At 27.6% G+C, this 11,038-nt stretch overlaps 1 protein-coding gene across 1 annotated transcript; it reads left to right on the top strand.

Annotated features, from left to right (window-relative positions):
* Window positions 1-2,323: 2,323 nt before the first annotated feature.
* LOC129309256 (40S ribosomal protein S15a) lies at window positions 2,324-4,555 on the top strand. The gene is made up of 4 exons (XM_054950745.1): window positions 2,324-2,452; window positions 3,494-3,631; window positions 3,994-4,154; window positions 4,301-4,555. The coding sequence occupies exons 2-4, from the start codon at window positions 3,499-3,501 to the stop codon at window positions 4,397-4,399; spliced, it is 393 nt and encodes a 130-aa protein (XP_054806720.1). The 5' UTR covers window positions 2,324-2,452; window positions 3,494-3,498; the 3' UTR covers window positions 4,400-4,555.
* The last annotated feature ends 6,483 nt before the right edge of the window (window positions 4,556-11,038 follow it).

Below are 11,038 nucleotides of genomic sequence, written 5' to 3'. Positions count from 1 at the left end.
AAAATAATATTTTAAATTTGAACCATTTGGATGGTTCATATCTGAACACAGTGATCATCACCCAAACCAAATTCCTACTTTGACTGCTTCTACTGAAGATTTAAGGATTTAGGAACTCCTTGTTGAAGGTGCTTTCCCATTTTTTAGATTCCAAATGTTATTTGGGTACCCAAAGTGACTTTTAAAGGACTTTCAAAATGGCATCGAAAGTGGATTTGGTTCCACAGTTCCCCCCCCCCCCCCCCCCCCCCCCCCAACTTGACCAACGGTTCCATAGCTTTTGAAATGAAGAAGTAAGGGAGCATTAATTATGGAAATAAATGTGTACATAATTTCTTATTTGATCATGTAACCCTTCGATTGAAAATTTTAATTTTATATTTATTAAAATAATTTTTAAAATTTTTAATATTTTTTATTAGATGTTAAATTTGATAAGTAATTTGGATAGTTTAGATTTAATATGGGTGGTTTAAATTTATTATTTTTTAATAATTTTTATAAAATTTACTATTCAAATATATTTTAAATAGTTCAAATTTAATACTTAAAATAAATAAAATGTTAAGTATTAAATTTAAACTAATTATATTAAATCTGGACTGTCTAGATTGTATATTATAGATTAAACGATAATCATGTTAATTTTAATATTATTGTATGTTAAACTATTTATTATATAATTTTTTTAACATATCAAACTTTATATTTGTTTTTCTTATTATTTGACATATCAAATTTTATGTTATTTTAAATTTTTATCACATTTTTAAACATTTTCAATATATTATATTTGTATAACAAAAATTATATATCATCATAAATTAATGTTTTTTTAATAATTATATATTTAAAAGTATATTTTACTATATATAAACTAAAAAAATTTTTAGTTTATCACATTAACTTTTTAAAAAATATATCCAAATAAATTTTCTTGCAACAACAAATTTTTATTAAATTAACTTTTGTTAAGTAAATTTTTAACAAATTAACTTTTACCTAATGGAAAATCAAACACACATATAGTATAATTCTTAACAACATGTTGTCTTCAAGCCAAATTTAAATAAGGAGCTTCCTAGCTAGGTTAAAACTAAGATCTTTATGAGGAGGCTAAAATTAAAAAAACAAATATGATAAAACTTTCATAAATTTTAAAAGGACTAAAAATATGTAATATTTACTTTCCTTATTGAAAAATATAAGGTATTTTTAATTAAATTTTATCTCCTAATAAAGTAGTTATTTGTCTTCAAACTAATTTTATATTTTTATATTTATCCTTATTTAATAAGGTGTTTCATCTTAAAATAAATATAAAAATAATTTATTTAATATAAGTACTTTTTTTAAAAAAGATAATGATTACATTTAAAAAATTAAATATTTTTTTTATATTTTTAATATTTAATTTTTCAAAAAATACTTTATATTTTTAAATAAACGAAGTATATAATACAAAAAAAATTAAAAAATAAAAACTTGGAGCATAGTGAGTCGTGACCTTGTTGGTCCTCCCCCTTTTGCCCCTGCTCCATGGTAGGCTGGACTTGGATGGTGTTAGAATAAGCTAAATTTTAGGTTAATACTAAATTGATGATGATGTTTTTTTTTTAACAAAAATTAAAACTCCTTGCATTGGTGGCAATATACATCAAGTTAACATGCAAAATAAAATTTTAAATAAATCAGGGCAGTATTTAGCTGGGGAAAAAGCTTTGAATTTTTTTAAAGGGACAGAGTAAATATTTGATCCCCGAAAAACAAAACAATAATACTCAAGGATGGAGGGATAGCAGATAGATTGAAAAGTAGTTGTTGTTATCATTTTTTTAAAAAATTAATCTTTTAGTCTTTCAACTTTTAATTTACTTATAATTCAGTCCCTCAATTATGACTTGCTGTGACTCAGTCTTTCAATTATGACTTATTTATGACTCAGTCCCTCAACTTTTAAATTACTTACAAATTAGTTCCTAAATTTTTTTTTTTTTGTCATGTTAGCTTAATCTCACATCAATGAGCAAGGACATGATATTTTAAAATAATATATGAGCATTTTTTATTATTATTATTTGATAAGAATTTTTTTTAAAATTAAAAAATAAGGATCGAGTTATAAGTGAATTAAAAGTTGAGGGATTGAATTATAGTGAGTTATAGTTGAAGGATTGAATTATAGTGAGTCATAATTAAAAGATTAAATTATAAGTTAATTAAAAGTTGAAAGATTAATTTAGGACAAAAGAAATCATTGATGAAGCTCGCAGTTGGATGCAAGCAAAGACCAAAAAGCCCATTAAAAAAAGCCCAAAAGAATCGGTTTTCTAAACCCTAAACGTGCTGCTTTATATCTTCTGCTTAGGCATTATAACGTTCTCTCGCCCCCAGCTTTTGAAGCTTCCATACCAGCGCCGTCGTTCGGAGGCCCCTCTCTTCTTCTTACTATGTAAGATCTGCGTTTTACGGCTATTAATCTGCTTTTTCTTGTTACAGTCTTTCATTTTTTGCCAGAGAGCCAGTCTTGTATGTTTTTCAATTATAGCTTAGGTCTCGTAATGAGAAATATGAGGATCAGTATGATCACGTACAGAACGGAGCTTGGGTTTGACCTAACGTGTTTTGTTTTGTTGTTCTGAGTATAACTGTATTAAAACGACCGAAAATTAGTACTTTCTATCTAATTCCTTTCCTGCTTATCGTTTGATAAGCTGTCCAATCAGAAATGTTTTCTTTTTTCTTTGCCTAATAAAGTGAAGCTCTGGAGGTTCCCAGCTTTGTTTTGTTTCACTTATTGTTTTGTTTTGATTCAGATTATAAAATGTGCCCTCTAGCCTCTAGATTGGTGTTACAATCTCGATCTTGCGCTTTATATTCATAAAGTAAAATAGAGACGCTCGGTTTATTAATTTATCTTGGTACGGGGAAACCTGGTGTATGGAAACTAGGACCTTTTTCGAATTACCTGAACTACTGAAACTCGGCTGATATGTTTTAAAAATTATTTATTGGAAAAGACCTTGTTATGACTCGTGTTTTTCTTCGACGAATCTTCATACTACCAAGAAATAAGAATTACATGACTTCATGCAAAACATCAGTTTCAATCGAAAGTAAATAAAATGGCTAGTTAGCTCTTATGGATTTAGAAGTCTTGTTTTTTACTTTTCTAGTAATGGTTGAAACTCCATAGATTTGCGCTCTACGCCGTTTGTGTATTTTAGATATTGGTTTGGTTGAAGATCAATTGGAATATTATGTAATATCTAATAATAGTTTGCTGCTTCCATGCATGTTTTTATAAGGATGAACTGCTGTATCACTCACTTCTATAGTAATTAGAGACAATGGAAATGATTTTGTGTTTGGATTATGTTATCCGGCATGGTTTAAGCTTTAAATATGGAACTAGTTTCATTCATATCTTTTGCATTTGTTCAGCACAATGACAATATAGGTTACGATTAACTCTTGTTGAAATTTGTGATAGTGACAATGGTGAGGGTCAGTGTTTTGAATGATGCTCTCAAGAGCATGTACAATGCCGAGAAACGGGGAAAGCGTCAGGTCATGATTAGGCCGTCCTCAAAAGTCATTATCAAATTCCTTTTGGTCATGCAGAAGCATGGTATTTCTCATCCTGGTTTTTGTATGGATGTACTATAATATATTTAATTTCAGGCTTGTGATGGTTTATTTTTGGGAAAAATATAACTTTAGTACCTGCACTTTGTTCAAATTTTGTTATAAGCCTCTAAACTTTTTTTTTTTTTTATGTTTTAGGTTTCTGCACGTTTTTTTTTCTGACGTTCTAGGTCCGTATAACCTCACTGATGGAGGGACTTAGAACATCAAAAAACAGAAATGTAGAGACTTAGAATATCGAAAAAAATGCAGGAACTTATGACAAAACTCGAGTAAAGTACAAAAACTCAATTATGTTTTTCCTTATTTTTAGTGCTGGGCTGATACCCCCGTCAACTTTTGTAGGATACATTGGGGAGTTTGAATACGTGGATGACCATAGGGCTGGCAAAATTGTGGTTGAACTGAATGGAAGGTTGAACAAATGTGGGGTTATTAGCCCTCGCTTTGATGTGGGTGTTAAAGAGATAGAACCCTGGACTGCAAGGCTACTTCCCTCAAGACAGGTCACAATAAACCTCCCTTTCCCATGTTTAAAATTACATCTTGTATTTTTGTTGCTTCTACGAGAGAATAGTGGTCTTTTGCCTCTCTCCCTCTCCGTTTTATGCATGTGTTACTTCTATTGAATCCGATTACGCTTTTAATGCAGTTTGGCTACATCGTCTTGACAACCTCAGCTGGTATAATGGACCATGAAGAGGCTAGGAGAAAGAATGTTGGTGGGAAAGTGTTGGGTTTCTTTTACTAGAAGTCTTGTTTGAGGATTTCTCTGAATTTTGTTTGATCGGTTGTAACGGATGATATTCTAGTAATATTAAGCATAGCTGGATTTGTTATTTTATGGTTCTGCTTTTGTTTGTGAAACAATTGGGATATTATAATTAATCTGATTTCTTTATCATTACGTACATGTTGCCGGAGGGTTTTTGGCTTAATCTGGGATGCGCTCTGATTTGATAATATAATAACAGGTCAGGAAGTTAATCAAGTTGGAATGCTTAGTGTTTAATTTGTACCCGCTTTTCACTTTCAGCTTTTAAATATTTTGAATGGTTTGGATGTAGCATTTTATAAAAAATTTTTTAAAAATTAATTATTTAGTTTTTATAGTTTTGATTCAATGGTAATTCAATTTTAAGTTTTGATTTTTTATAATTGAATCTTTAAGTTTTGGTTCTATTATAACTTAATTTTTAAACTTTGTTTTTTATAATTTAATTTTTATAGTTTTATTCACTTAAAAATTGATCTCTGTTTTAAAAAATTAAAATTATAAAAATTAAAAATATGTTAAAATTTATCACTCATTTAAAAACTAAAACTCTTTTAATTTTTATAATTATTATAAAGAGAAAATGATAATTAAGGACTTTTAAGAATATTCATTTCAATTAAGAATTATAATATTTTAAATTTTAGTTAAGAATCATGGTTTTTAAATAGGATAAAAAAAATGTAATTTGTGTGGTGAGATTCACTTCATTTAAAAATTTACCAATTCAACTTGAGAAAAATGATAATGTATATTGTGAAAATATAAAATCTTACTTGAAAATTAATTGTTTAACAAAAAAGTGACTTAAAAATTTACTAATTCAATTTAAAATTTTTTTAACATATATTGTGAAAACAAGAAACTCTATTTAAAATTGATTGTTTAATAAAAAGCCCAATTTACATTAAACAATTTATTCTTAAGTGAGGTTTTATTTTTTACAATATACGTTAGAAATTTTTTCAAATCTGATTAGTAAATTTTCAAGTGGCATTTTTTGTTGAACAATCGATTTTTAAGTGAAATTTCATCTTTTCACAATATATGTTAGAAATTTTTTTAAAATTGAGTTAGTGAATTCTCAAGTGGTATTTTTATTAAACAATCGATTCCCAGTGAGGTTTCATACTTTTACAATATACGTCAGCAATTTTCTCAAGTTAGGTTAATGAATTTTTAAGTAGTGTTAATGAATCCTACTTCAAAAACTATATTTTTTTATCCCAAGATCTTAATTGAGATTTCAAAATGTTATGGTTCTTAATTGAAATTAATATTCTGATAGGGTCTTTAATTGTCACTTTTCCTATTATAATATTAAAAGTTTTAAAGTTTAAAATATTTTAATATTTATGATTTTATATTTTAAAATATAAAGATCAATATTTAAGTGGATGAAACTATAAGGATTAAATTGTAAGAGATAAAGTTTAAAGTTAAGTTACAATCGACTCAAAATTTTACAAACTGAATTATAATAAGTCAAAATTTAAGAATTGAGTTATAGTTGAATTAAGCTACTAGGATCAAATAATTAATTATCCTGATAATTTTATAGTTTAGCTTTGTTTATTTATTTTCCATAATTCATATTTTAATTTTAACATAATGTTGTGAAATACTAAATCAAGGTCATTCAATTTAATCTAATGATTAAGAGAGAAAGTTGAGAGCAAGTACAGGGGTAGGGATGAAGATAATCAACTGTTTTGGCATTGAATTACAAGCATGTTTTTTAAACACAACAATAACACCACAAGTGCGATGTTAACATGTGAAACGGGAGGAGATTCCTTTCTAAACTCAAATATTTTTTTTTATTGTATAACAAAGCATGTAAAATATATGTTTAAGAGGGCAACAATTACTGTAAGAGCATTTAGCAGTGAAATAAAAGTTTTTTTTTTGTAAGAAGAATTTTATTATATCAAGATCATCTTTAAATCCTACTTATTTGACTTAGTTTTAGATATTTGACTGAGCATATTAAAAAAAAATTTAAATACATACTATTTACAGATGATATAGTTTTTATTACATAAATAAAAGAAGAGATTAACTATTATTATAAAAAAAAAAGATTAACTACAAACTTGAGTCATGAAGAAGAAGAATATTGGAGTTGAAAGATTTCTTTTTGAATGGAAGTAAGATGAAATATTTATATTTTTATTATTAAAAAAATATTTATATTATAATTTTGATAAGAGTTTAGTCAATAATAATTGAAAATACGATTAGGAGGTCAAATTATACCACAAGTGATAAATTTTAAATACTTGGGGCTATTATTTAACATGATGAAGAAATTAATAGAGATGTTACATATAAAATACAAGTTGAATGGTTTAATTAGAAAAAATTAAAAGAGTTATTAGTTATTAAAAGGTATCCAATAAACTTAATAGAAAATTTTATCGAACTCTATAAGATTAGCTATGTTATACAGTAGTGAATATTAGACTATAAGGTGTATTTGGTTCAAAGAAGGGAAAGGAGACTATTATAAGACTAGCTATGTCATACAGTAGTGAATATTAGACTATAAGGTGTATTTGGTTCAAAGGAAAGGAAAGGAGAGGGAGAATTTTAATGAACATTTATTTGGTCTAGAAAGAAGGGAAGGAACCAATAATAAGTTAAAAATTTTATTTTCATCAATTTTAAATTCCATTTTTTACTTTATTTATAGTAAAATAGTTATATTATATTTTAGTAATTTTATTATTTAAGAATATGAAATTATATGATAAAATTTTTTAAGAAGAATATATTAATGTTATATTTTAGCAGCATATCTAATAAAAATATTAACATTTTTGACAATAAAAATCATACATTAATTTTTGTAAGAGGTAAAATTTTATTTCCTTCTAAGATAAAGGTGGAAAGATAATTTATAAATTTTAAAATTACTCATCTTTTATAAATTTTAAAATAGAAATAAGTTTTAATTATAATTTTTCTCTTTCTTCTCCCCTATAAAAAACCTCAAAGGAGAGAGAGTCGAGAGGAGCCTCTTTTCCTTCAATATTTTAACCAAATAAGGGCTCCTCTCCCTCCTTTTATTAAATACCAATCGAATAAAGAAAGAAAAGTATTTTCTCCTATCCAGCCCTCCCCAACCAAACACATTTTTAAAGGGACAATAGAAGTATAAATTAAAGTAATAGAGATAAAATGTTAAGATGAATGTCTGGCATACCGAAAAGATAAAAATTAAAATAAGTATATACCAAGAAAATGGGCATGACATATATTGAGAGAAATGGTAAAAAACATGGGCAAAATCAGGACCTCGAGTTAAGGGATGCAAATAATTTAAATTCATGAGCCACACAATGAAATTGTGGGAGAAAGTAATTGAGCATAGGTTGAGATTGGAGACAAGTATTTCTAAGAATCAAGTTGGTTTTATGGCCAGGTAGATCAACTATAGAGGCGATTTATCTACTAAGAGGAATTAATGGAAAGTATCGTTGTAAAGATAAAGATCTACACATAGTTTTTATTGATTTGGAAAAACTTATGACCGTATATTAAGAGAAGTGCTTTGGAAGCGTTGGAAAAAAAGGAAGTACGATTGCTTATATTAAACCATACAAGATATGTATGGGGGGTAAAAATTAGTATAAGAACGCCTAGTGGTCAAATAAAGAATTTTTCTATAAAGATTGGATTACATCAGGATCATCTCTGAATCCTTATTTGTTCAACTTGATCTTAAATGTTTTGACGGAACATATTCAGGGGAAATTCCGAAATGTTATGCTTTTCGCGGATGATATAGTTTTATATAGAGACAAGAGAAGAAATTAATTGCAAACTTGATTATGGAGGAGGACATTGGAGTCAAAAGGTTTTCGTCTGAGTAGAAGTAAGACAGAATATTTATAGGTTTTCGTCTGAGTAGAAGTAAGACAGAATATTTATATTGTAAATTTGATATAAAAGACTATTTGACAATAATTTGAAAGTGAAATTGAAAGATCCAATATACCTCAAGTGGAAAAGTTTAGATATTTGAGAGCCATTAGTGGAGATATTTTCACATATAATTCAAGATGGGTGTTTGAAATGGAGAAAAGCTAAAGGAGTTATTTGCAATCGTAAGGAGCCTAATAAACTTAAAGGAAAGTTTTATTGCACTGCTATCAAACTGGTAATGTTATATAGTAGTGAATGCTGGGCTCTAATGGGACAGTAAGAGCATAAAGTTGGACGTAGCAGAGATGAGAATGTTACGATGGATGTGCGGACATAACATAAAGATAAAATTTAAAATGAGCACGTACGCGAAAAAGTGAGGGTGGCACCTATGAGGAAAAATGGTTAGAAAATCGGTTGAGATGATTTGGGCCTGTACAAGAAAACCACGGGGAGGCACCAGTGAGAAGAGTGAAACATACAACTTTGAGTCCAATTAAGAGAGGTAGAGGAAGGTCTAGAGAACACTCTTGGAGTTGTTGAACGCGATCTCTTAATAATAATATTCCTAAAAGCTTGATAAATGATAGCGCACAATGACGTTCTGCAATCCATGTAGCCAACCCTACCTAGTAGGATAAAGGCTTGTGGTGTTGTTGTGTTGTAATATTGTTTAAAAAAAATAATTATGTTAGGACTAAAATTATAATAACATAAATAGGTTTTATCATTATTTTCATTTTTAAAAAATTATATAAAAACATATTGATTGATATTTTATTATAAATATGCTCTTCATATCTTAGTCAGATCATTGAAATATTATATATTTAATAATTTTTTGAGCTAAATATTTTTATTTAATTCAAAAGGTGCAAAATATTAAGAGTAAGGGTGCAAAGTTGAAATTTTATATGCCCCACTTGTAAATTTTCTCAAAGTGAGGGAGTGCATTTGCACCTCCCAACTCTAACATGGCTTCATCACTGGTAGAAATGGTTTAAAATAGTTTGGACATATATAAAGAAAGTCATAGGAGGTACTGATAAGAAGAGTAGAATGAAGAATTTTGAGCTATGTAAAGATGGGTATGGGAAAGTCAAAGAAAATATTTATGAAAGTTATTAAGCGAGATCTCTCAGTTAACAATATTTTTAAAATCTTGGTTAATAATATAACGCAATGACATTATGTAATTTATGTAGTCAACATCATTCAATAGAATAAGATTTATTGTTGTTGTATAACAAAGCATGTACATAATTACTTACAATTTCAATTATAAATTGACATTTTTCATTGGAAGTTATAATTAAAAGGCGGGGGCAACAAAATATCATTTTGGTAATTGCATAATTCTAGAGAAACTGGTTAAGATCCTTTGCCTCTTGCATGTTTGTATATAGTTGGAGGCTCAAACCTAATTTTTATGGGATGTTTGTATAGTTATTTTTGCAAAATTAAGTTTTTCTTTCCAAACCTCAGTTTTTACAATATAATTAGAAGTGTTTTTTTTGTTAAACTAATTTTTCTAAACTTGGATTTTCTCAACATCATTTTATATAATTGATATCTAATTCATCACCTTTTTCCTCCTTTATTTCTCAATTATAGGAACCTTTTTCTTCTGTCAATAGTTGAAAAATTATGTATACACACAGTGTGAGTTAAATTTTAAAAAGGAGAAGCATCTAAGTGTCATTAAATGAAAGTATATATGTGGATGCATGTTTAATATAAAAAACTTAAAGAGTGGATATTATGTTGATTGCATAGTTTTACCTCTAACATTTCAACGTATGAACATGTAGTCATATACACATATATATATATGTATGCTTACTGATAAAAACACTGTATTTTTTAAAATATAAGGTGCTCTTGGAGGACTTGTAAAGGTGCACTTTTTTGAATTTTGCTGCGCTATGTATTTATTTTATTGTCTGAAATTCTCATACAATTTGGACAATAACAAAATTGTGTGTGTGGTCATCCAAAAAAGAAAATGGTACCAAGCGAACTCTTGCAATTCATATAAATTTCTAAACATAAATGACCCCCTCATGAAATCGTCAATTGTTAATTTTAATTTCTACGCTCTTCATTCTATGTTTATTTCTCCATAATTTTTTTTATGACTAAAAAACAAATCCTTTAATGATTACCAATACTTTTGAAGATATTTACTATTACATCTATATTTAATTTAATTACTTTACCATTTCAATGTATTATAAGTTAAAATTAAAATGTTTTAATTCATGTGCCAAACTTTATCACAACTAGAGTTAGAAAAATAGGGAACTCAAGGGATGTGGGTTGTTTTGTGACAGGTGTGGATTGAAAATACTTGCTTCCTAATAGGTTGAAATTTTCTCAACTCATCTGGCTTGAAGTGGGTAGGCAGGTTAACTTACTTGTTTATTTATTTTTTTAAGATTTTTTTTTAGACTTTTAAAATCTATTTTTTTATTGTAAATTAATTATCCAAACACTAAAAAAACACTTTATAAATTATTATAAGACATTTATGATAGGGCAAGCATGAAAATTTGACTATTTTCATTATATAGCGAATGCAACTTGGAGAAAAGCATGAACTTGCAAGATCTCCCTAAAAAAATTGATAACTAATTTAAAACATGAATCAAATAGAATCCAAAGCAAAACCATGCTTACAAGTCG

The sequence above is a fragment of the Prosopis cineraria genome, unplaced genomic scaffold (genome assembly GCF_029017545.1).
Source record: "Prosopis cineraria cultivar Desert tree isolate PC_DT_omini unplaced genomic scaffold, ASM2901754v1 PC4, whole genome shotgun sequence".
Taxonomy (NCBI): Eukaryota; Viridiplantae; Streptophyta; class Magnoliopsida; order Fabales; family Fabaceae; genus Prosopis; species Prosopis cineraria.
The sequence above is the reverse complement of the archived record's forward strand: the minus strand, read 5'-3'. Positions and strand labels throughout refer to the sequence as shown.

Coding starts and splice junctions, on each gene's coding strand:
- LOC129309256 (XM_054950745.1), top strand. CDS start 3,499: ATGGTGAGGGTCAGTGTTTTGAATGATGCTCTCAAGAGCATGTACAAT. Junction 3,632..3,993: donor TTTGGTCATGCAGAAGCATG/GTATTTCTCATC, acceptor CAACTTTTGTAG/GATACATTGGGGAGTTTGAA. Junction 4,155..4,300: donor GGCTACTTCCCTCAAGACAG/GTCACAATAAAC, acceptor CTTTTAATGCAG/TTTGGCTACATCGTCTTGAC.